This window comes from Acanthopagrus latus, chromosome 23, assembly GCF_904848185.1.
Source record: "Acanthopagrus latus isolate v.2019 chromosome 23, fAcaLat1.1, whole genome shotgun sequence".
Taxonomy (NCBI): domain Eukaryota; kingdom Metazoa; phylum Chordata; class Actinopteri; order Spariformes; family Sparidae; genus Acanthopagrus; species Acanthopagrus latus.
Window position 1 is genome coordinate 20,605,203 of NC_051061.1, and position 26,545 is coordinate 20,631,747.

At 42.0% G+C, this 26,545-nt stretch overlaps 1 protein-coding gene across 3 annotated transcripts; it reads right to left on the minus strand.

Annotated features, from left to right (window-relative positions):
* Nucleotides 1–345: 345 nt before the first annotated feature.
* On the minus strand, nt 346–26,049 carry camsap3 (calmodulin regulated spectrin-associated protein family, member 3). 3 transcript variants are annotated; one of them, XM_037088531.1, is made up of 18 exons: nt 25,557–26,049; nt 17,519–17,781; nt 10,151–10,291; nt 9,496–9,582; nt 9,083–9,115; nt 8,156–8,294; nt 7,924–8,063; nt 7,739–7,823; nt 7,599–7,641; nt 7,451–7,506; nt 7,110–7,146; nt 4,893–7,023; nt 4,672–4,796; nt 4,156–4,448; nt 3,945–4,038; nt 3,082–3,200; nt 2,880–2,998; nt 346–2,746 (listed from the first exon to the last, which is right to left on the minus strand). In XM_037088531.1, the coding sequence occupies exons 1-18, from the start codon at nt 25,687–25,689 to the stop codon at nt 2,447–2,449; spliced, it is 4,338 nt and encodes a 1,445-aa protein (XP_036944426.1). In that variant the 5' UTR covers nt 25,690–26,049; the 3' UTR covers nt 346–2,446. The 3 variants fall into 3 exon arrangements, with proteins under 3 accessions (XP_036944426.1, XP_036944424.1, XP_036944425.1); XM_037088529.1 differs by having other exon boundaries at nt 7,110–7,182; XM_037088530.1 differs by lacking the exon at nt 9,083–9,115 and having other exon boundaries at nt 7,110–7,182.
* Between the last annotated feature and the right edge of the window lie 496 nt (nt 26,050–26,545).

Below are 26,545 nucleotides of genomic sequence, written 5' to 3' on the forward strand. Positions count from 1 at the left end.
CTGCTCTTACCTGACTGTTCATTTGCTACCAACAATCTAATAAGTACCAACAATCACACTGCAGCACTAACAGTATTGAGGTATTTGATAAAGAATACTGTGATATTTGATTTTGTTGCCTATGTTACATATTCTGCATATTATCATTTAACCTAAAAATGGCAATGTTATTTTTAGACAATACCATACAGACCTAGTGTCAACCTTATAACATATGCCACTGATTTTGCCCTCACTGCATGTTGACACTAAATGATTATCGACTGCATCCATTCAAAATTCTAATAACATGAACAATGCAAATGGAAAAAAATAAACATGAGAATGAGAAAACATCGATGATGATGATGATTTAAAAAGGATTTTTATTTTTCTGGTCCAGTTGCCAAGGAAAGTCAGTTTATGAAATGAACATACATAATGTGCTGGCACAGATTTGATAACAGAAAAGAAAGAAAACAACATAAATGTTATGACAACTTAAATGAAATGAATGAATGATTTACCACCTTAACCAAAAGAAACATATGTAGAACCTAAACATCAAATGCACCATCTAATGCAAACCAAATAAATACACCTCTGGGTGACGTGGGGGGATTCTAGGGAAGAATTGCACAGAATCAAAATATAGTGTTCTACTACCACATACTACTCTTCTTACAAAGACATAAATACAAACATCCACTTTTCATATGCACTCCTCCACTCACACTTAATCAATCATCATACTATTATTCCTAAAGTCTGCTTGACATTTTTTTGTACATCTGTTTTAAATCTCATTCAAACAACACATTTGTTGGAGGCAGTCAGTGAATTGAGAGAAGACAGCTGCGCCACGGCGGCTGCTGTAGTGCTAAAGACTGCAAAGGAATGGAAGTAGGACAATTTCACACAGATTTAGTGGCGATATTGGCCTGATCACAAGCAATTGCAGGGTCAAGTGTTTCAGCTAATAGTGTGGACACACTGGAAAAAAAGAACAGCTCAGAGTTTTACATTCCCCCAGATATGCATGAAGGAGTCTCTAGAGACTGTGTGGGGAAGATGAGGGCTGCTACAGTCCGGAATGATACTTCATTGAGAAACTGTTTCTATGCCAGGGCACACAAACAGGGAAACATATACGAAACAGACTCCTAGTGACCTAAAGGATTTATTAATCCCTCGACAAAAGGTTTCAGCAATTTTCAGCTGTTTGACAATTTCTTTTCATTCTCATTCACTCATTCTCATCCCACACATACTTGTCACTAATGCTTAAGCAGCAGGCTAGCTTATTCGTAGCTTACAAAGGTCAACTTACTTTTTACAAATCATTGTCAAAAAAAAAAAAATCAAAGTAATCAGCATTCAGTATATATTAAATCAGCATTGATTATCATTTTCACACAGAGCTGTATCCAAGTAATGATAAATGTGATAAAGCCCTCCTTCATGTTTCCAGTATTGTTTTTCAAGATAAGCTCAGATAACATTTCAATTCATCACATTGTTGAAAATGAGAAAGCCAGTTAAGAGGAAAAAGTCACATGAATTTCATTCTTCTTTCAGCTCAGAAAGGCTGAAGCAATTTGTCCAGCAAAAACATGTCAAAATAGTATAAAAAAAAACATCCAGATGTCTACAGCTGAAGGAGAGTAGGAATGGAGTGGAACGCACGAACTGTGGGTGCACAGGCAGTTTCTAGGTGTGCAACCACAGTAGCCACCACCAGTGCAGCCCACAGAGGAATCACGCACTATGTTCTGATTATGACCAACCAGTGAAAACACCCCTGAATGGAATGAGTGGATAGTGTGTGTCCTACATTCATATGAGAGCAGTGTTACCTGCTATTAATTTTCAGCTGAGATCTCCTATAATTACTGAGAGCCGAGCCACTTATCTCAGTAGACTGGAGAGAGACTGAGCCCTGGAAGAAGAAGAAGAAAAGGCAGCAAAAGGAAAAGCAAGCAGAAATGAGAGGGATGGGAACTACTCTGGCCCAAAATACTGTTGTGTGGGCAAAGGCAGTGTGGCTGTCCCTCTTTTTCTTACCTAAGAGTCGCAAAAATGACCCCAGGGGCAGGGTAAGGCAAGGCATGAGGAGGCAGGGTGCAAGGTAAAGAGAGTTCTTCATCCCAACAGAATCAGTCGCATTACATTTTACAATCTAGGTTGACCAGGCAGAGCCAATCAGATGCTCTCAAGAGAGAAACTATTGTAACTACATTGGCTGAATGAGTGAGTGATTGGCCCTTTCTCTTGGCAAGTAGAGTCGACTGGATTGTTCTCGGGGTCCAGGTTGGTAGCTGGCCAAAAGCCTGATCAGTCATGCTGTCCACTGCTAGTCTAACTGGGTAATAAACAAACTCAAGTGCCTCACTGGCCACAATAGAGGACAATAGGGGTCAAATTGGGAGTTAGTTCCCTGAATTTTAACACCCATCCTGGGTATGTCTTATTTGGGGGTGCCAAGCTTCTTAGGAGTTCCTGGGCGCTTCTGCCAAAAGTGACCGGGGATGGTGAAGGCGTCAACACTCATGGACATGGTTTTGGACGGGATGACAGTGAACTGCTTGCGGTCAGAGCTGTACTTGTAAATGGACTCGACCATCTCAGGTGCAATGATCCGTGGGCCAATGCCAGTGAGCCGTACCATCTCCTCAGTTTCAGGGTTCATGGTGTAAACAGCTCTGAACTGGCAGCTGTGATCTCTGAAGAGGATAAGAAAGTGGTTGGCCGAGCTCTTCTCCATTTCCTAAAGAGGGAGAAAGAAGAAGGAAAAACAAAAAATAAATATATAGAAAAACACAAAATAAGAGCGGCTGCCAACTGAAATCTGATTCACTTTTAGCCTAGTAAGCGAGGACCTCTTTGTGGACATAGCGTACCTCTACAATCTTGTTTTTCTGTGGTTCATTGACCTTGCCAGCCAGGCAGCAGCGAGTGATAGCATTATGAATGATGAACTTGTTGGACTTAAAGCTTGGCTCCTTGTACAGCTTTGGTCCTGCAAGACAAAACACCTTAAATGTCAGGAACACAACAAAATAACACTTTTTATAATCTCCCAGTTAGGAATGTGTCACTGACCTGTGTATTCTGGGATTGAGGCAGGTGAGGAAATAGTGGATCCATTCTCCCAGTCCTTCTCTCCATTCTGACCACTCAGTCGTCTTGGTGACATTAGCCGGGAGGGAGAGTGTGAACGGCTAGAGGAAGAAAATAAAAGGAGATTAGTGAATTTATACAACTTCATTTTATTATAGGAAATGCATTTGATTGTTAAGCACTGATGCCTATACCATTATCTCATCTGTATTTCTAAAGATTAACAGATCATTGGTTTTATACCCTGACAACTGTTATTTAGGCTACAGTTTCAAACTCTTTCAAAAGACAGGGGGAGGTTAACACTGTGACTTTGTCCCAGTGACTTTGGCAGATTAGGGTTAGGATCAAATAATATTGAGCAAAAATGAAATAATCTAACTTAATAATAGAATAACACCATTCACAGACTCAACATTAAACAATAAAAGATAGAATTTCAGTTTGGTACAAACTTTGGTTTCTCAAATCTGTCCAGAGTAACTTCTACTCCCAAACAAATCAATAAACGATCTCTGGCAGTGTCATTAGGTCTTTCCCATGAGTAAATCCTCTTCTCAAACAAATCAATAACAGATTGCTGGAGAAGAAAATAAACCCAATATCACTAACACTGTTGAAGCAACCTCCAGCACGAGACAGTTGATTGTCTTTGTGCATACAGGTGGTGTGGGGAGGACAAATATACTGAAGACAATCACATATCCAGCTTTTGATTTCGACATCAAAATTCAAAGCTACTTTTGCTTAATCTTTGACAGCATTGTTTTTCGACCAAACCCTGTGCCTCCGAATTTCAAAGAATTTATTCACAAAATCCAAGCAACCGTCACGATGCAGGTTACCTGGGAGACTTCCTGACAGTCAAGCCTCCAGAATCATTAGCCATAGAGGACAGGTTCATGGTTGAGTGGGAGTACACCTTGTTCAATCTTGTGCCTAGAAGGAAAAAAAATGGCAACAGAGAATGAAATTATACCGAGAAACCAAATATATGACAGAATAGGAAGAGGGCATAGAATGACTAAGACCCATGCAAACATCAGAACTATTTACCCATGAAACCCTTGACAGGGCTATGAGAGAGGACCGAGTCATCTCTGAACACAGTCTTGGGTCTCTGCTTCTTGACACCTCGGACCGTGGTGGGTTTCTGCCTCAGCACCTTGTCCAAGTCCTCCATGATCTTCAGCTGCTGTCTCCTCTCATACTCCTGCCTAGTAAAGTCACCTCTGCGCTGGGGAGTCCCCTCTACGGGTGGGGTATGGGAGGCTGGAGGCGTGCCTGGGGTTTGGGGTCTGTCCTCACTCTTATTACCCCAGCCCTCGATGATCATCCACTGAGGCTTGCTAAAGTACAGGACCATAATGTGTAAAACTTTTAATGTGACATTTACATTGTGAAACCAACCATAGAATCTTCGAGATTTACATTTCAGACAAGTAATGTCAACAATTTCTCTAATTCACTAAACAAAGTACAACAGACCAATCAATGCTTCCCATCATAACGTATATGCCGTAAATACCTGACTACAGTCACCTTCAGATTTTGAACAAATAAGGTTCTCACTTTGATTCTTTTTCTTTTTCCTGCTCAAGTTTGCGTCTTTTCATTTCTTCTGCTCTCTTCTGCTGTTTCTCCAACAAAGCTGCTCTACGTTGGGCCATCTCATCCTCCGGTCGCTCAGTATCATCCTAATAATAAAGACAGAAGCAAAGAGCCCTGGATGCATCAGCAATACAAGAGCATTTATAGAATAGCACACACAGTAAAAACACTGAGTCACCTACCTTGAAAAAGAATCCAACTCCTCCTTTCATTTCTGGCTCAGTCCGGTCACTCATGGAGTCTGAGAAAGCATCAGGTACTTGGTCATCCTCGTCTCCATCTCCTCGCAGAGAAGCTAGCGAGATCTCTATCAGGCTACCTCGTTTGCCATTCATCATTGCTGCAGGGGCATCACTCTCAAAGGAGCACTCTGATGGGGCACCAGAGCTGCAACCCCCACCTACAAGCCCTTCCTTTCTACTCAAAGGGCCATGCGATGGCCCGGCATCCAGGTCCATGCTAAATATACTATGATTGTCAAGGGAGCCTACCTCTGACAGGGCGTCATCTGCAGGAGGACGGGGAGTCGGGGCAGGAGTGGGTACAGGGGTCAGTGTGGGAGTGGGGACAGGAGTTGGTCCAGATGAGCGCAACACATCTAAGCTATCAGAGTCACCAATGGAGAAGGAGGACGATGTCTGGACTTGCGATTGCCACGGATTTACACGACGAAGGTGAGGAATGCGGTCCACGTTTTGAGGTGGCGCAATGACCCTCGACAGGGTGGGGACTTTATTGTCCACAGTACGACTTTGTTGGTGGTGTTTAGGGCTTTTAGGGGGTGCAGACTGGGCTCTACGATGGACATGAGGAGATTTAGGAGGAGTGGTGTGGTTTTGGATTCTGCGGGATGGAGAGGGAGAGGAGAAGGCTGAATTTAAGTCTCGGGTGGATTCTCGCGACAGCCGTGCAGGGGCAGGGGTGGAGGTTTTAGGGCTGGCTGGAATAACCCATGTATTGTTGGTGGAAGGTGTAGATTTCTTCTTGACTAGCTGGTTTTGCTGCTCAGTCAGTCGTTGCATGTCACTCTGCAGGGAGCTGAGAGCAGCAGTCAGCTTAGATACAGCATTGTTATAGTCCCCTAGGGGAGCTACCATTTTCTCACCAGGTGTTCCTGCACCCTTCCCTCCTGGTTTACCTGCCTTTTCTTTGGAGTTCAGTACCTGCTTGTTGGGCTGAAGTCCTTCTTTGATATTAGCCTCATCCTCCACTGGGAGGTGCTGTTCAACTTGTTCCTGCTGCTCTTCCTCCTCCATTCTAGCAAGCCTTTCTTCCAGTGTCAAGCGAGAGAGGTCTTCTTCTGTGGATGAGGTGCTGACCTGACCATCGCCCCCTTCTCCTCCACCCTCGTCATCCCGCTGCTCCTTCTTTAACTGCAGAAAGGCACTCTTCCCCAATCTTTGCCGGTGCTTTGCAAAAATGGCCTCTATGCGTTTTTTCTGGGCTTCAATAGCCTTGCGCTTTTCTTCAAGCCGAACTCCCAGCTCAGACATCTCATTATTGAGTTGTGGGCTCTTGCTGGGGCTTTCTTCAGACTTCTGGGCCCATGAGGTCATCTGAGGAGAAGTGGGGCTGCTGGCTTTGGGGGAATCCATAATCTGCTTCTTTTTGCGTTCTGCAAAGCTGGTCATCTTCACTCCACTGTCAGACACCTCTCTGCCATTGCCTCTAGCAGCATGTGCACCAGCAGCTGGTGTGGTTGGAGTGGACTGGGCCTTAGGTAGGTCTTCTGATGCATCTGAGTCCACACTGCCGTCTCTCAAAACTGAGTCATCATCTCGTGAACATTCGGAGGCGTTTCTGGTGCGTGTGGGCTCTCTGGACTCTCCTGTGGGCCGGTACATCATTCCTGAGCGTGAAGGGGCAGAGCAGCTGATGGGTGCCAAGTTAGGTAAATTGTGTCTAGAACTGGCGGGGTCATCAGGAGAGTGGAGGTAGAAGCCATCAGGAGCACCATCAGGGTGTAAACGTGGCTCCATCTTGCTCTCGTTGTGGATAATTTGGAGCGCCTCTTCAATGGTAGGGAGCTCTCCTGTTTCACTTGCTGCAAGGCCGTTCTCCTCTGCCACTCTTGGAATACTGGGACTCTGGGTGGACCAGGAAGCTCTCTGTGGACCATTGGGGCCAGGGGGTTTACTCAGTAAATGGCTGAGGTCTTCAGGAGGTGTGTAGGGCACCCTGGTCAGATTTTGGCCTGCTGGGTTGAGTTGGTCTGAGCTCACAGAGCGGGTTATCACAGGGTTGCCCATCACAATGTCCACATCACTGTCCAGGCCAAACGGAATGCTGAAGGATACTGCAGACAAGGGGCGACTGAAGAGAAAAGAAAAGCACAATAAGTACAATAAAAATAAGTTAAAAAGACATTGTTTAAGTGATCCTGAACACATGGACCCTACCTGAGAGGTTTCTTGCTCCATGTCTTTCCAACACCTTCTATATGAGACATTGAGGTAGACTGAGTCAAAGATCCTGAGTACAATGGGACACACACACAGACACGTAAAGGCATGCACACCACACAGGGATGCACAAAACAACCAAGCAATACACCAATAAAAAGGAAAAAATATGCATAAAGTTTCAAATATCGATTAAAATAAAAAGACAAGGCTATCATACAACACGAAACACAACTGAAAGACAAACGAGGATTGAGGGAGATAGGAAAAGCAGATTGCAAAATGAGATAAACATACACAAAACACTGGAGCTCCATGTGATGATGATGTAATCTTACCTGAAGCAGGAGAAGAAATGGGAAGGAAAGGCTTCTTGAAGATAGATGGGGAGGTACTGTACAGCAGAAAAACAACTTCTCAGTTCAAAGTGTTTAATCCAAAATTATGTCAGACAACTACAAAAGGAAAAATCATATTTTTCTGTACCTGTTACCACTCAAGCCACTTGGTGTTACGGGTGTGGATCCATCTAACAAAAAAGAAAACCCCCAACAAGACTTTATAACAGATATTCAATATCATGATCACACAGTCTTACAGAGGACCACAATTTTAATGCAACTTACCCAACGTGTCTATTGGCTGAACAAATTCTGGCCTTCGTACTTCAAACCAGCTCAGCAGCTCTGCTAAGAAGCTCAGCAAGTTGAGCTGAACAAATCACACAGAATACATCAGTCATCAAGAAAACAGTACTGAAGATATTTGTTAATGTGTCAGTGAGTCAATCAGTTGAATCATGATCAGGTACCTGAAGCTCCTGTGGTGTGTACAGCATGTCCTCTAGTGCCAAGTGACAGCAGCTCTTCAGACAGCTGTCACAGAACTCACGGATGAACTGCAGGTTGTACAGGCTGTCTGCTGCAGACATGGACTCCTTCATGCAAACATCTTATAGAGAAAGATGGGAGAAAGTGTTACACTGAACTGAATAATAGAGTAAGTACTAAAAAGCTGTTTGTGGTTACAGTGTTTGTTGGTACCTTCAAGTCTTAGCAGGCCAGGGCAATAGTAATGTATGACTGCAGCAACAGCACAACCACTGGAGAGGTCTTTCACTTCATTCACAGATGGAAAAATGGGCTTTTGTTTGGACTGAATTTTATCCTTCCTGTAACGGAGCTAAAAAAGAACAATAACAAAACATGACAAACAATTACGTCAGTGTGACCTTCATGGTACCTTTGACGTATTAGTTAAAGTTAAAATCATCATCAAAGTCAAGGTTTCTCAAACAGAGTTTGATACTATAAAGTCAGTTTGAACTGTGAAACAACAGAAAATGTAGAAGAAAAAAAAAGAACTGGAGCATGGATGTAAGAAGAGAGGACAAATAAAGGTCATGCTAATGTGCGCTAGAGAGAGTTGAGCTGAACAAATGGCAGATGCAGAAGGAGTGAATTAATCAGAGCAGAACAAGGGAAGGTTCCATCAGGAGAAAGTGGGACAAGTGAGGGTCTCAGGAGGCACACGAGAGAAAAAATGTTTCAGGTACAATGACATTATATAGACAAACAGCCCGCTGTCAGCAGGGACCTGGTGACTAGAAGCCTGCCTCTGTTAACCCCCATAGCCAGTCACACACAAAAACACACACACACCTCTGTTGCACAGAGGACCAGAGGAACCGGTTGCACACGCCAGTTTCAAGTCCTGCTTCAGTACCAACTGTGATTCATGCAGCACTCGTGTGTCAAACAATGTCTTTCGCACCCCGCCCTATGACATATATGCTGTGACGTGCAATTCAATGTAAACTAGGATGCGATGCACACTGGCATTCCCACACCAGCATATGGAGGGAAAAAAAAAAACACACCTGACCATCAGATAATTGCTGATAAATTGGATGAAGACACTTGAGGGATGGAGGGACAGGGGGAGGGAGCAGAGGAAAGGAGGGAACTTACAGGAACAAGTTTCCAGTACCAGCGAGTAGGACACTGTCAGAGAGGAGGAGGGACAGGAAATAGAGAAAGACAGGGAAATGGAGAACAGGAGTACAAGGAGAGGTATTAAGCCTACAGTGGAAGAACTAGACAAACAGGAGAAAGGGTTGTGACGACAGCTGTGAAGACAACCTTGTTGACAAAGCGATGAAGCTAGACTTAGTCTTATTGTGTCAACCAATACCGGCTGTACTTGTAGAGCACTAATGGGTAAAAAAACCTTCAAATGCAGCAGAACAATATGAGCTTAAAACACAGCACACAGCCACAACACAGGCACTGAGTGCATAATCCTAGAAAGATTATCATGTGTTTGGTTATAATGATTTTTGATAAACATTGGAAATACATTTGACGTGTAATCCAATACTCACAGAGGGCTGAACAGGTTGGGGGTCCGTTATGGCCTGAGAAGTGTCATTCTGGGCTCCATCGGTACGTTCTTTCAACTTCTGGTTTAACTGAAAGCATGCCAAGAAGACAATATATATTTAACACAGAGATCATGGTTCTACACTATAGGGATACAGTTAACAATTGTTTTTTGGTATTGTTTAATCTGATAGTAATTTTCTATATTAATCTATTTGCTACAGTTTAGTTTATAACATGTCATTAAAGAGGAAAAAAACATCCAAGGTGATGAATGTTAATATCTTGTTTTATCAGTCCATAACACAAAATAATCATAACTATAAATAAAAACAAAAAAATCTCCATATTAAAGAGACAAAAAAGAAGCTCAAATTTTTGCATTAAAGTTACATTGAAAATCAACTGATTATCATAAAAAGATGGTGATTATTTTTCAATCAATTTCTCTTCCCTTCTAGCCCTTCCTCAGTGGTCTTAAGACAAAGTGGTTTGAGGAATTACAGAATTCTTTATTCTGCAGTTAAACAGGCACTGGATCATCTACAACAGAGCTCGGAACAAGATAAACATCTGGATTTCAGAGTCATTTCTGACAGGATCCTGTACAGACCTTTGCTTGAAGAAAGCATAGTTTCTGTGTGGCCTTTTCCTTACCATATTAACCCAGTGAAGTAGAGCATCCTCCCAGCTGGAGGCTCCACCCAGCAGCTCGGTGGAACCACACGTCTTCACCGCAGTCACCGTCTCCATGGCTCCCACGGTCATTAGGGCATCGATCACTGCCAAGTGAGCACTCTGCACCAATCACATGGGAGAAGGAAGAACTGTCAGAGGGAGCACCATACACCACGAGGGCCGGAGAGGCCAGACAGCATCAATCAATCACAGTTAACAGAATAATGCTGACACTGACTTGTTTTCTGCTCTAGCAGGTCACTGCTAACTGCAGAGCAGAGAGCACCTCTAACTGCAGCAGCCCTACCAGTATTTACCAGCAGCAACCTCTAGAGGTCACCAGAAGCCAGCTCTGAGTCAGCAGAAACACAGACAAGAGTTTTAAGTGAGTAAACTCACAGCAGTAGATATGGGTGAACTTTGGACCCATGTTTGTACAATCATTAAAGAGGCAATCGACCTGTAACATGATAACATGTGTGTCCCAGGACTGTCATTCCTAAACTGCTTTACCTTTATTTGCCTTCTCTCCAGCATGCTTCCCTATTGCGCAGTGAAATATTGCTGTATGACTCATGTGTAACAGACTACAGGATAAAATGACGTGTAACTAGATCACCAGGAAGCACAACAATGAACAGCATTCTCTGTAAGAAACAGGTGCTCTGGGTCCTTTCTGCAGTTTAGGTTTATGAACATGTTTTTGTCAGACATTGTCTACTTCAGATGTGTTTTTTTCTCACACAAATGACACAATCAAGAACCTTTGCTTACATACATGTGACATTTCTAAGCATTTGTATCCAATAATCACAAGAATATTTCCTTATACCTGAGAGGCCATTACAGAGCCCTTTCTAATGGCTAGAGCCCATTAAAATGCACCGACAACATTATCAGCTCAGTCAGAGAGAGCGCCTTAATTCTATAAACCTGTTAGCTCATTAGAAGTTGTGCTCTGTTTGTGCCATGGGGCTGCAACAAGCCGTACTTCACATGTCTGAACTATGTATTATGTAAATCATTCATGTATTTTAACCATTTTGACTACATTTAATTCATAGATGATTGGCAAATAATAAATCAATTGTAGAGTTTATTCATGATAAATCCAGCACTCCTGTCCTGTTGACTAGTTTTGTTTTCTTGTAATATTGAGGATGATCACAGTAGCTGGTAAATAAAGTTGTAAACAGGAACTCAGACATTGATTAGACAAGACATGACACTGTTAGTTATTCATAATTCTTCTCCTACTCTAGTCAATGTTATGAATGTAGAATCTCTCTTTGTCTCCTCTATCTGTATCACTTAGTTGCCATCCAACAGCAGTACTGGAGCTCCTCTCTGCAACAACAGCAACAAGCTCCTTGTTAAAATAATTAATTCTGACCAACAGAGCAGGCAGACAGGTCACAAACAACACATTCCTGTCATGGGGCTGCTCCTTCAATCTCCAATCTTCAGTTTTGAGCCTAATCTGTGCAAATCAGTGCCTGTTCCCTTTTACTACTTACAAATTCCACTTTAGGGGCCAGACATTCCTACTCTAACCTCTTACGTTGTCCCAGATGGAGGCTGGTGGCAGTCCAGCTGCGTGCATGAGCCCTCTCTGCATGTCTGCCTACTCAACCCTGATGTAAAGTGCTGACCTGGGCAGACCTAGTGCTGGGGCGGGCAGGGTGGGCTATGCCAGCAAAGCCTTGTCAGATATCATTGGGCCAATATCTGTGGATGTGCTTCAGTCAGTCACCGGGAGCTGTGTGGCCCTGGCAGGCCGGCCCTCCCAGCACTGGTGCCAAGACTAGAGTTGCTGCTTGTGTGTCTGTGACATGACCTGTCTGTTCAATGAAAATGTCTGCAGTACAGAAGGGGACAAATGGCCCCATAACAGGGACGAGGGAGTCTCAGGGCGAGCAACAATCTGACTGATTCAGAGCAGGGATAAGTGGAACACAGAAGGTCTGGGCACAAATTCAATTCCATTTCATGTCAACTTCTATACTGTGACGATACAAACACACTGTATCTGCAAAATTCTGTTGCCCAAAACAAAATTCATTGTTATGAACATTCACAGAATTTTTTTTTATGTGCATTTTCCATATTGTAGTATACACTCCCTGGCCACGAATTACAGGTACAACTACACAACAAATGCAATCTGGTCCAGCAGCTTCGCCACACGTTACATTCATGAAGCTTATAATGTCACCTTGCAAGACAGCTAGATTTGCGAAATCCAGTGATCATGTGTTTTTGCAAATCCTTTGTGCCAAGGCTTCAAAGTATGTGCTTGTCGCCAAACACACAGCAGAACTGGCAGCTACAGACATGGTTTAGATGTGATGACCAGTAAGAGATGTAACTGTTTGTTTGACAACAACAATGGCGGCTCCTAGAGAGGTTAGCGCAGACACTGTTGTAGCATTAGTTGTATCAGAATTGTGGAGAAACAGGAGCAAAAGACAGCACTGAAAGCTTTTCTCAGTGATAAGCATGGTGTCGCTTTTACTGAAGTTGTATTCAGCTGACTGAGGTAACTGTTTGTGGGGCTGTTATACTGGACTGCGTTATATTGAAATGTGTTTCAAACATTATATTTGTCAGTGGGATAGAAAAAACATTATAGAAGAATATAATGCAGTCTGGTTAAACATTACTGCAAACCAGGATCTCAATCTGAAAGAACAGTGGTTGAATCAATACCACTATGACAGCGCAAGTAAAAGCGAAGCAAAACTATCTTCGTAAAGGCAGAATTTATGGCTGAACTGCTAAATTGGTTTGCATTAAATTTGAGTAAAGCGGACACAGAGTGTATATTTGTGCTAGAATTTGTCAGTAGCCATGTTTCACTCCATAAGAAAATAAGAGTGATTTAAGGTACTAACATATTTCTGCATTCAGCCACAAACAGTAATCATAGGTTGGAGCTGTTGTCACAGTGTGAAATGAGACAGGATGACTGAGGCACAATGAGAGCAGATGAACAAATACAATGACAGACCTCATGAAAGTGGTCATCCCTGTTGTCATGCTGCACAGAAGTTATTCAGAGGAGAGAGTGGATGGTAATTCATGATAAAAAAGAAGAGAAGAAGAAGGGGTGGATTTCCCGTTGCAGACCCAGGAGAGCTCACTAAGCTAAATCACAAGTCTCCCTAATGAGAGGGGAGAGAGGAGCAACTCATGAGCACCCAGCTCATAGCCTGCCAGATCACCATAACAACCAACCAGCTGACCCACAATGCATCTCAGCACAAGCCTGACCGCAGCATTGCTCCGTGCCCCTGGCTTAGCACCGGCTCTCTGCTCGGAAACATCCAGCCAGCAAACAGTTAGCACCCCTCAAAACTGATGTAACAGTGAGAGGAAAAATTAATACCCCATCAATTAACCCCCGCCAACATAAAATCGTTATTTTTTATTTGGTAAATCTGCTTGCATAATCATGTCAACAGCTGAGTCAAACAAAGAATGCAAAGACATCTTGCGGATCATTAGGTAAGATAACAATGAGGGCAAAATCTGATTATGTCTGAAATATGACTTAACCCCGTCCCCATCCCCCTACCCGGCCTGGTGCCTACTGAGGGAGACAAACAGGGGGATCAGGCAGGTCTGAGGCCCAGCAGGGGATTTTAGACAGGAGGTTCTCTCAGAGCACATGTATTATGAACACTGATATGTATAGAAACTGCATTAAACCAGAAAAAACGAACCTAGAGCAGCTTTACACAAAAATAATTTAACATATGGTCGATAGTTTAACTCCACATTAGTTTCTCATCAGCTAAGGCCCAAAGCTAAACAAATAGTCTAACATGATGGTTAGTGCCTTTGATAGTCTGCCACTTCTATTTCCAACTAAGCTCCTGAGTGATGCTCACTTGACCAGAAACCTGCCAACACAGCATTATGATTTAAGACCAAGTGTCAGTGCCTATCTAAAACCAACAGGGGACCGGGAAGAGGGTTAGCTGCATTATGGCTACATGACTTGCTTTGTCACTGTGGGAACAAATGCTCCCGTCTCGAGAGCCATAAAAAAATAATAGCAGGTCCGTATTAAGTTATGCATTCAATGCAGACTGTTTGAAATGGGTAATTGTGTGAAGTATTCAACCGTCTCAACCAACAATATATTAAACAAGTGATGTTGCTGTTGTGAGACATGTTGGGTGCATGGTGAGTCAGTGGTCATCTCTGGCGTGTCATCCAATCGTGGATGATGACGTTCAGTCTGCAGGCAGATTATCTCTAATCTGGGCTGGGGCACCACCAGAAGGACAGTTACCAGTGGGGCACCAACACACACAAAGACACGTATATATATATATACACACACACACACACACACAGCACGTAGGGGATGGAGGTAGCTGGTGGCTTCATTACTGAGACCGTGTGTGTCATCAACAAAGCACTTCTTTCAGGGTAACCCGGGCCTGTATAGATGTTGATGCTATCTTGGGTTGTATTACCACCGACTCTCTGTTTTGAAGGAACTTCATACCCTCAGTACACATTCTTACAGTAGGGAAAAAGCAGATGTATTAATATTTATCCAGGTGCTAAATTTAATACATAATGGTAGTTAAATGTGTGATGTTCAATGCCTTTTTTTTGTAGAAGCTGTCGCAATATCTATAATGCGAAAGCAAAGTTTCTAAAATTCATGTCAGTCATGTTTACAAATAAGTACAACATGAATGGGCTTACAGGACATCACAACCTATTATGAACTACATTCGGGAATTGCAAGTAATACCTAAAAATTCTACTTTTAAATACATATTGCATATTTCACACATGTATGTACACAGTTTAACCTTCAGAGCGTCATGTTTCTAGACAATTCAAAAGGTTATAGATATAAGGTTATAAACATATAATAAGATTAAGACATGAGAATAAATACATTGTACTGTCTTTTCTGAGCATACAGTATTTGGTTGAATTATTTTAGTTCAGACCTGACAGCTCATCTGACCTGCTCACCCCATTTTCTAACCCAGAACTGTCGAGGTCTAGAAGCAGGGACAAACAGTGAAAGCTTCTTCATTGGGCATCAATGAACAGTTTGATCAAGAAAATAATTAATATAGTACAATTTTATATGTTTTTGGAGAAGCAAGATTTGACTGTTCTTGCCTTGCCGTGCTACAAGCTCAGTGTAGTTTTATAGAGCAGGTCATTAGTGGTCTGCACTAATGCTGCTGCAGCAACCAGCTACATCTCTGGAGGTAGACATGGGCCAAATTTCATAGTTATTCACAATAAACACAAAAGATGTAAATTGTGCAATGCATTAACAACAAAGTAAAAGTAACAAACAGTACATAATTAAGCAGTGGTGAGCAACAAGAATGACTCAACATACTTTTATGCACATGCACTCTATGTTAGCTTCTGGTCTGACACAGATATGTGAAGCTTTAATATACAGCAGCGCTGCAGCAGATTGCTGCTGCTCCAAAGCCGTTTACTGGCCAAGACCCACACTGATGCTCCATCCTTCTAATGCTGCTGCAGCATGACCCACTTTCTTTGCTTGCCACACTGTAGCTACAGTGCCAGTCAGTGGCAGACAAGCTCAGAGAGCTGCCAAGCAGCTACTGGAAGTCTCATACACCAAATCAGCAAACAGCAAATGCAGCATTAACAGTAACAGCCAAAATAAGAGTTTAATGATGAGGATTTACAGCTGAGATATCCATGGGCTGGCCTGGAAGCATTGCCCAGAACTGAGACGCACGCAAGCAGACAGATTTGTGCAAACACAACTGACATGGTCATCGTGAATGACAGAGACCTACTGTCATTAGACATTTTCTGGGGCTGAAGGGTTAATATGGACACAGACCAAGCAGGTGTGGGTTTAAGACAAAACCTCTAGTAGAAGGACTAGATAACCTCATATTTGGTGCATGAGACATGCTGTAGGCTGTAGATTGTAGCAAAACCCTTCACCATAATGCACCATGAATTAACAGCACTAAGAATTACTAAAATGGATGGCAAAAATGGATGGTGTCAAAATAAACACATAGACTTGCATAGTTAAATTATGACGTGTGTAAACTAGTGTAAGCTAGAACAGGATAAGGCAAACTACTAGATCATAATAAACAGAAAGGAATTCCCCATTCAAGGAACCTTCTCTACTCTGCCCTCAGCAGCTTTCTTCCTGTATTGTATCTCTCATACTTATCTGTGCAAAACAACCAATCTGTCAGCTTCCAAAGTACAACTTCACCAGTATTAACATTCATTTTTATATAAGATATTCTGTATTAGATACCAGAGTAGTACATTAACTAACATCCAAATGTCATATATTGCTGGCGCACATACACATTCACTTTTTGATTTAGAAAATGTACCAAGGTATGCACACCTTTATAAGCATACGATTAAGCTCATAATCACAAGAGCACCTGCAGTGTTGCACCTGCTGCAGCAGCCAGTAAACAGCAGCAGTGGAGCAAACAGCTGTCACCTGACAACAGCGCCATCCATGCAGCTCCTTGGAGACTTGACTTGAAAAAACAGCCTTAATGTGCATGTGTAGAAATACTAAAAAATTGAGTTGCACTGGGCTGTTGCGTCAGCTGAAGCAGAAAAGCTGTAAACTGGGAAGCCTCTCCTCTCTTAGACTCTTACGGTTTCTAATTTGAAAATAAAATTAGTTATCTGTAGGCTCAAGTATTTCTGGGCTATGTTATGGGTGTACTAAAGAGAGACAGACAGAGAGAGAGAGATCCATTGTCAAGGGCTAAGAGGACAAACCAGTTTCTCTTGATTTAACTCACTGAGTCAGCCCAGAGTATTCTCTCAATGGAGTATCTAAGGTTTCACCAGAACTGTTTAGCCATTGTTCTGCAGCTGATCTGGACCATCTATTGAATCTAGACTCTCCCTCCCTCTCACACCCTGGAATTAAAGTAGTCGTCCCTTGTGTCACAATGAACGCCCTGGTCTCAGCAGCTGGATCCACTCATCCCTCTTGGATCAGCTGGGGGCAGCATAGGGGAAATGGGGGGCGGGGTTGAAAGAGTGGGGGTCTTTTTGATGTCCTTTAATCCCTCGAATCAAAGCATAAACAAGCGCCTATATCAACAACCAAGCCCCCTCAACCCCTTCTGCTTTCTACAGACTCCTGAATAGCAGAGCATCTGGTTTCACGGGAGGAGACATTCACTCCTTTAGGGTGAAAGCAGCTCCTAAACAAACAGCGGTTATGACATCTCCAGAAGGCCACCACCCACAAAACCGCATGCCAGACTGGTGTCAGGTTATCCCCTATGTGTTTACTATCCCCAAACCAAAACAAAACATTACCATTTTGATGGGTTTATGTCGGAGGTCTGCATCTGTCACCGGTGTGTCCTGATCTTTGGAGACTATGCCCCTCTGAGTGAGTAGCTGCATCAGGGTGGCGTTGTCTTTGGGCTGTTCCTCGGCTCCGATGCCCCCCAGTAATAGGCTGTAGGTGCGGCAGTAGAGCTCTGAGGACTGCAGGAGGCGTGTGACTGGTGGTTTAAGGTGCTCCTGCTCATACTGGTCACAGTAGAAAGGGTCACGCAGCTCTGCAGGGACATTTTCTACCAAGAGACAAAACATACAGACACAGTTAAATATGTTCCTAAAGTAGCAGGTGCTACTATTAAATTAATCATCAGTTACTTTGATAATGGATTCATCAATTTCAATTCAATTTTTTGACAAAAAAAGAGTTTAATTCCAGCTTATTACATGTGCATTTTCTATTGTTGCTGATATGTAAACCTGCCCCCTTGCAGGTTTGGTAACAGATGAAGACAGCTGGTAAATACCCCAGGGCTATAATCATATGAGTGAGTAGAGCAGAGCAAGCATGAAGGTCAGTGGGGCATGATAGGCTCAGAGGTTGGCATCTGCAGATTACAAGATGCTCTGCCACTCGTTTCTTCCCTCGTTTTTTTGTACAAAGCTTCAGTGAAAACTGCTCCTTCCGATCTTCACAAAGATGATGCAAGTCTCAGTGGTAGAAACCAGCAACCTGTTCAAAGCCTACAACCTCAAAACCATTAAAAGCAAATGACATAGCTGAAATTCTGCCTCAAATCCGATCAAGGCGTAGTAAGGCAACATGTGGTTCTATTGGTAGCTATAGCTGAAGACTGTTTAAGAATCTGTTCAGACTGGTCTTCCTGATCGCAGCAAACATTATCCTAAAAACCTAAAGCAGACGCACACCCTGTGAAACTGGTTTCTCTGCATCCAGTCTAAAACAGCAGCAAACTCAATACCCTGTGTTACTGTGCAAACACACTAGAATAAGCTTTTCACTGTTTTAAAGGGCCTGCAGGGAAAAAAGTTGACAATCTGAAAAACCAGCAGTCTGTGTGAAAAAAAGAAAGGAGAAACTTATGATCGTCTAAGACTTGGCCTTAAAGAGAAACAAAGGGGTTATTACATGGGAGGTGTCACTGTTGTTGTATCATTATAAAGTCATGTAATGGATCCACTGACATTAGACAACAAAACAAAACGCCCAGCTTTAGAGGTTAGACAATGCTCCGCTCTCTGTCTCTCACTTTCAGTCCATGATAGTTGTCAGACAATGTCACGCCACATGGCCCGTTTTGTTGTGTGCTCCTGTGTGCCAAAACTACAATGTTCACTTTAGTGCTGTAAACACTGTGACTCACCAACCAAAATGTACACCTATGTCTAAACGGGGGCAAAATGTCTTCCTACGATGACGTGATGAAAAAAAAAAGAGAAAAAGAAAAACTTCCCCCAGAAGGCAAAGTAGGATGCAAATGCCACAACTCAGTGAGATGAAAGACACCGATATGAGAGCAATTTGCCTATGAGAAGTCAGGCCATGAAGACTTTCTGTGTCACATTATGTCCTGGAAACAAGCAAGAGTACACATTTGATGTGGCGCATCCATATACATCTTTCTAAAACCATTAACCTGCAGATAAAAAAAATACCAAGAATGGCTAGATAAAGTTTACTCCTACTGTTCAAAAAAAATGTAAGGACTTGAAGGAAATTTAAAAAAACAGTTGGCAGTCTCAAGCAAATAAAAAATGACATGCCTCTGGAAATGTTGCCATCAAATATTTAGATTCAAAACAAACGCTTGTGTGTTTGCATAAACTGGAGCAACAACCTGTCTGTCACTTCCACAAGTCAAAGGGTCAGTGCTTATCTATTGGTCTGACTAAAGCATTATCAGTGTGGGTGAACAGAGAGATTGCTCTGCAAATAGAAAAGTCCAAGTAAGCATTTGGGATCTACTGAGGAGATTTTGGCCAAGAGACTTAATCCCTCCCACCAGCAGGTGGCCTGTGTGGTCGCTGACCTCTTACCTTCCTGAGCAGGATGAAATAGCAGTGGGCGATCTGATGATTTTAGACCATGATTGATCTGGAAGGCATCCACAATCTCCTTTTCAGCCTCACTGAAGTGCAGATCCATGCTACATGAATGTACAAATACAATGATGTAGCGAACTAGATGGCTTGACTGACTGGACAAATTGCTTCATGTGGCTCTTCTTTGGGTGAAGTATTGTACATAGTGTAAGGTGAGTTACAGCTAGCAGCATGGAAGATGAGATACATGTGTCAAAAAAGAGCTATCTTTATGCAATACTGCAACTGAACAGACTATCTCCCCCACAGTAAAGCAAACGTTTTCTACAGCATTGTCACATTCAGGGCTGTAGCTACCACTGAGGACAGCGAGGTCATGTCTTTGATATCTTAATCTTAATATTGGTGGTAACATTAAAACAAACAATTACATATCATATAAAATGTTAGAGCTACAGTTTACAAACTTTTGTTAATAGTTATTTCACTGTTGAGGGAATTAAATTCATAAACTATTTATTAGCAATTTATGTTGGAAAGTTGGAAGTAAATGCTGTGTAGTTAATTTATAAACATTATTTGGATTGCTGTTAGAGAGCTGCAACTTATGTTTTTAACCTTTAACAGCTAGGGCAATAAATAATCATAATAAATGTTTTATGAACCATTTCATTGTTTTAAAAAGTGAAATTACTTAAAAATTAATTAAGTCTGATAGAACTGCACAGATTTCTCTGCATTTTAGTCTTGAAAATGTTCTCAATGGATGGACGGGGTAAGGGGGCATGACCTCAGCAGTTCTAAAATCCTGGCTATGGCCCTGGTCACCTTGTTGCTGTTATTAAGATCACAAAAAAATTAAAGACTGCAGCAACATTTCAATGGTGAGCAAAAAATGATGTCAAATGATCAATTAAAGAACTATAGCAGAATTGATGCAGCTTGCCATCATGGCTATAGTCCGCTTAGCTGTGTTATCCTCCTATCTGTCCTTGACTGCTTGATAACAGGAGCCATGTGTCCTACTTCATTGATGGATCGAGCTAGTGTGCTGGTCGTGACACAGACAATGCCACACGTGTCGGGACACCAATCAACAGACACACAGCAACAAAAACACATCCAAACAAATGTTGGTTGAAATTAACCGCCATCTAAACCAAGCTGGGTCCTTTGGGGAAAACAAGGTCAGGCGAGACCTCAACACCCACCCCTTCTCATTTTACATTTAAGAGGAACAATCAGCACTGCATTTCAAGAAGGTTGTCACAGTAACAGTGCACAGTAAGTAGTTCTCTCTATTAATAACGCAGCAGTTCAGCAAAACATGCTGGATTTGACAACATAAACCATCAGAAAGCGTACTGGAACTCTTCAGGAACCCTGACACAAATTAAATAATTAATCAGACCTTAGATATGCAGAAGTGTGCAAGATAAGCAAAATAGCAGGAAGATAAAATTAGCCCTTTTCACCCTCAGGTCATATGCACCCCTACATACCTGCACAATCAAAAATCCTGTTTTATGACAATTTATTTTTTTTCTATGCTACTTCTGGGGAACATTTTACAATGCGAATAACTCATCATTACATGTGTTTGATAAGGCTGTTGGCCGTGATTTCTGAATGCTTAAAATTCAACTATGACCATCTTTATCATGTGCTGGAAACGATCAAACACAGAAGATTAACTGCTCTCATTTTTAGAACAAAGCAGGCACTGTTCTGTTGCCCCAAAATCTAGCAGTGGTGAGAGGCACTATGTTAACGCCCTACCCTACATGTGACCACTAGTTCTGAGTGAAATACTAATGCCAGTATAAACACAACAGCTTAGAGGTCTCCGACAAGACTGGAAGAGATTGCCTGAAACCTTGACTACTTGTAAAGACTGTGCTGTTCCATTTCTGATAATAATATCTTAACTGATTGGACTATTCATCTGTTCAGTACCTGCTGAAACTGAGAAATATACATGCATGCAAATTAACAATGCTTATGTATTTGATTGAACAACAAACTAGAGCTGCTGTGATTAATTGTTTAATAGATTTGTTGCCAACTATTAAATTACTCGACAACTATTATGACATTTAAATGATTTCAGTACTTTTTTCAGGAAAACAAAGTCGAAGTTCTCTGAGTCCAGCTTCTTAAATGTGAATATTTTCACTGCACTGAACTAAATATCTTTGGGAAGTGGACAAAACAAGACATTAAAGAATGTTATATTGCACTTTGGGAAACATTAAACAACATTTTTCACTGACATTTTACAGACCAAAGAACTGACTTCACTGAAAGATTCATTGAGACAATAATCAATAAAATCAGTGAGTAAAATTATTACTTGAAGCCCTGGAACCAACCTCTGACTCTCTGTCCTTAAAATGAAAAACAAACAAACAAAAGAACACTTCAGGCACTACCCATGAAGTGTGTCCTATCTCCCTTTAGATTCACTTACTGTAAACATGCCATCCCTAACAGCCCTGTGTATCCTGTAACACATCACCCCTGACAGCGCTGGAGTATGACATAACCACTGTATCTTTAAATTGCATTAAGGACCAATATACACAGAAGCATTTCCTGTTGAATCTAATGGGACAGCACTGTATCACTCTAGATGAACAGAGTGACAACAGATGCATTTGTCTTGGCAAGTGTCCACCTTGTGGTACTGAACTTAAGTTAGACACTCTCAGCCAGATCTTTGTAAATTATTCTTTATCTTACACTGGCCTGTGTGGTGTTGCAAATTACTTCTCTCATGAAATATCACGTTATCTTGAAACAGACTGTGCCACTCAGTAACTGTATCAAAGCGTTTCTCCCAGTAAAGTCTTGTATGTTATATCAACAGGCCGTCCTACCTCTTGAGCAAACATTAATAACAAGGAAACATCCTCCTCGGGTCCTCGTCCCTTGTTGACTCACCCTAGTTACAAATGATTGGGAAAGGATGAGTAGTCATTCCAGCAGGATTCAAGTATTTAGGAAGAGCTTTGTTGTTGGGTGGAGCTAACATGCAAAGGAAGCACAAGATTTGAAACATGAGGGTACCAGATGGATTGTTTTTTAATTACTAGAAAAATATCAGGATGTTTATGTTTGGCCATCAGTTTCACAAGTGGCAATTAAATTGTTTAAAGATGGATTACCTGCAAAAACGTAAAACTGGTATTAGTATCATGGACTCAGTAAGAAAACTGAAGGAAGGAATTCACATAAATCATCCCTATGAACATGTCAGTTTGTATGAGCAGGTTTCTCCCGACCCAAACCGGTAGTCAAGAGCTTCTGGTCTCATTCCAATCATTAAAACGAGTTTGTGTCAACCTCAAATGATCTGTCAAGTCATCCAACTAAGCAACAACAAGGGCAGATCATTAATCACACCTTTGCTGAACAACATGTGTCTCAACTTCATAAAAACTGTTTACAAACTATATGTCAAGGTATTAAAAAAGATCATGAAACACAGTCTTGGTACGGAGCCGTCAAGTGGCTACAGTTGAAGAAGTTGTTAAATATATATACACACACACACACACACACATACACACACACACAGGTAAAATAAATGTAGAAAATATAATGAGTCTATTAGTGTCAAAAAGGGGACCTGTTGACCTCTATAATATATATAAACCACCCATAACTACATAACTTTATATCAGAGCAGTGCACTGGGTAAAAGGCTGTAAATTATTGCAATATTTTTAGGCTATCTTGGGATAAAACAATTAATATCCTCAATATTGTGAAATCTCTTCAAAAGTATTTTTACATCAAATTATCCATTGACTAAGTGGGTACAGGCAAGTATGGTTAGAACAGCCTGGTAAATTCAGATAATTACATCACTAAGCTTTAATGCAGCCTTTAAAACCAAGATTAGACAACATGTATGCCATATCATGATCACGATATAATATCAATATATTGCCCAGTCTTATTAGAGCATGTAATAATGAGACCATATGCTGATTCTTAACAATATCATTATGAAAGGAATTACTGGGCTGATCAAACAACACCTATAAGCAGCACCCACAATGCACACTGATGGTTCTGTGTGCTCCTGGGAGCAGATAAGAAAAACAACTGCTGCAGCTCATTTCTTCAACATTTAGTGAATATGACATGAATTAATTGTTGTTTCAAAAGGTTAGACTTAGGCAGCTTGGTTGTTGATTGTAAATCTAACAGAGATGGTTAATTTAACACTTTGGGACAATCTTTCTCTTAAAATGTATTTGGTGCACTTGTTCCCCTCACTGTTTGTTTATCTATTACTGCCAACATGGGTATTTCAGTCAAAGCCTGTGAACAACTTTTACATTATCATGGATGCACATGGATTCATTTAGGGATTACCTGTATTCGACTTGAGATTTGGTTTGACTTTGTCATTCAGTCTGTCAATGCCCATTAAAAGCTTGCGTCTAACCGTTAATCATTCCTGTGTCTAAATAAAGACCTGAGATGTATACAGTGTTTAGTCCACGTGAAAGTCTATTATGTTTCACAGTGACTCAGAGATTAAACATGTTGCCTATTGTTATCATTAGGGTTAAGTGACCTGGAAGAACAGTAGACCAGATGACCCGGTCTAGTTCATGCTGTGCTATCTGTTGTTCCACCCAGCAGAGATTTGGGGAGGGGAATGGTGATGTCATCTTGACTTGGCAGAAAACTATCTGTAAGGCCACTCAGCTGATTAGACAAAAAACTATACACATCAACACAGTCTTTGGTACTGGTATTACTGTAGCTTGGCTTGTAGAGTGACTTTGACCAGAGGGTGTGGTTGAGGTGCTAAACACAGAACACAGAGGCTGTAGCAGCCTGTAGTGCTGGACCCAAAGCTTGGGATTGTGTAACATGCAAGTCATGTTGAAGTTGAACAGAGTTCACCTCCTCTCCAGCCGAAACTGAGTGAAGCCTGGAAGTTAAAACCTTGACCATTAACCTCTGAGCATTCATTTACATGCACATCACAGGAATCAGGATGGGTGTTTTGGGCCTATTTATGTTAATGTACCAGTATTACCTTGAAAACAGTGCCCTATCATTAGAGTGTAATCTAACATACGGTTAAAACGAAATGAAAGGAGGCACGTCATCGAGCCTTACTCAAACAGGACTGTTTTGATGTGTTCGCTGTGAGATCTAATCTTGAGCAGATTGGATTTTAAAACAAAGACGAGACTTGTTATCACCTCAGGCTCGGAGCTGGTGCTGTTCTTGTCTCAGGAAACCTGAAGGCAAAACCATGTCTTATGATACGTACCGGTGTGGTCTATGCAACAAAATCATTTTCTTGGTGGGTGTGTTTTGCATCATAGAGGATGGTTCCTAACAAGCGCCTCTTGAGGTTTGCTGACTGAGGTTAACAGAAGAAGAAGCCCTCTGACAGACTGAGAGGGCATTACGGTCTTTTTACTCAGTGCACAATAGGATATTAAACGTAGCTATTTGATCCTGATTATGAATTACGGAAGAAAGTGGTATTCACATAGGCTACTATGGGGGTGCTGTCATCACCAATGGCGAAGAATGGTTCCGAAAACCATCTACGCCCCATGTGCCGTGCCTGTGTAACCGGATTAAAAACATATCCAGCAGCCTGCAATTTGTGTCTGAAGCCTGGCGGCTGGAAAATACGACAAAATGGTTTAGCGTGATAAGGCCTAGGGAGGAGGCCTGTCTCTCTGACACACACATACCCAGAAAATGTGACCACACATTGAGTGAGAACAAATGACATGTGTCAAAAAATGCATACCGTGCGTGGTCCCCCTTTCATATGCGTCTCTTTGTGCTGAAAACCGCTGAGCTATACACACAGTGGTTCCCCTAACATGCATGTGCTTTTCGCTACACTGCTGAACAGATTATAAACACACCGCTGGACGACAAAATGTTTGTGGTCTTCATGCGACCTCTCTGAACATTATTCTAACTCCCCAGGCCTGCAGCCTCCACCACAACCTACCTGCACTGCCGTAGGACTTCGCCAAAAGCCATCCGACACTTGCGCATATTTTTGCTTTAGTACAGTCATACAGATCCAATGGCTTTATGTCTGGGACCACAAAAGTCTTCTTCATGGTAGGGGAGTCCACCATAGCGAGTCTGTATAAAAATGGGAAACGGTACTGGCAAGGGAAAAAAAAAAAAAAGCTACAAGATAGTATAAAAATATCAAGCAATCATTCTTTTAGCCGACTATTCCACACGACCGAGGCTGGGACTGTGGCTGAGGGTTTTGTCGGGAAAATATCCGCCCCGGAGCTGCTTCCAAGTCAGTTTTATGTCGTTTTCTTTGCGGTTTTAGAGCGATATTCCAGTTAAGTGTTGCCTCACGACCACGCAAAGCCCCGACCCGCCGGGTTGTTGGAGTAAACCGGACTATTCCCCTCGTTTTTGCCCTTCTTCGTCCGCATTGCTGTGCGGTCGGTTCACTGTACGCAGCTCCACTGAGAACACCGCCGATGACTGACTACCAGGTGCTCCACACTGGCATCACTCACTCACCCCGCGGACCAATAGGAATTGAGTCTGAGCTAAGAGGGCGGGATCTCCCTCTGCTACCACAAACTGCAGGTAGAGGTGTGGTGTGAACTTGTAAGTTTATCTACTGGTGCTCACACACAGGTGAACGCCTGGGGGGGCACCTTTTGACAGGTAACTTCAATAGAAACATTACCATGTCACAAACTTTATGAGAGATAAGGCTGTAGGAGCTATTTATTTGTTGCTGTTTTACTAATAATATGTAGTACTGTATACAATTTGATTATTATAGATTTTTTTTCTTTATACAGATTAGACTTACAGAAATATCTTTTCAGGTCATGTGTTTAGTTTAATTATTAGCTGGTTCAGCCCATTTAGTTTTTGGATAACTGGTATTTCTTGTGATCATGTGGGCACCTGTGGTTATACAGGTAGAAGGTATTAAGTCCAGCATGCACCTGGGTC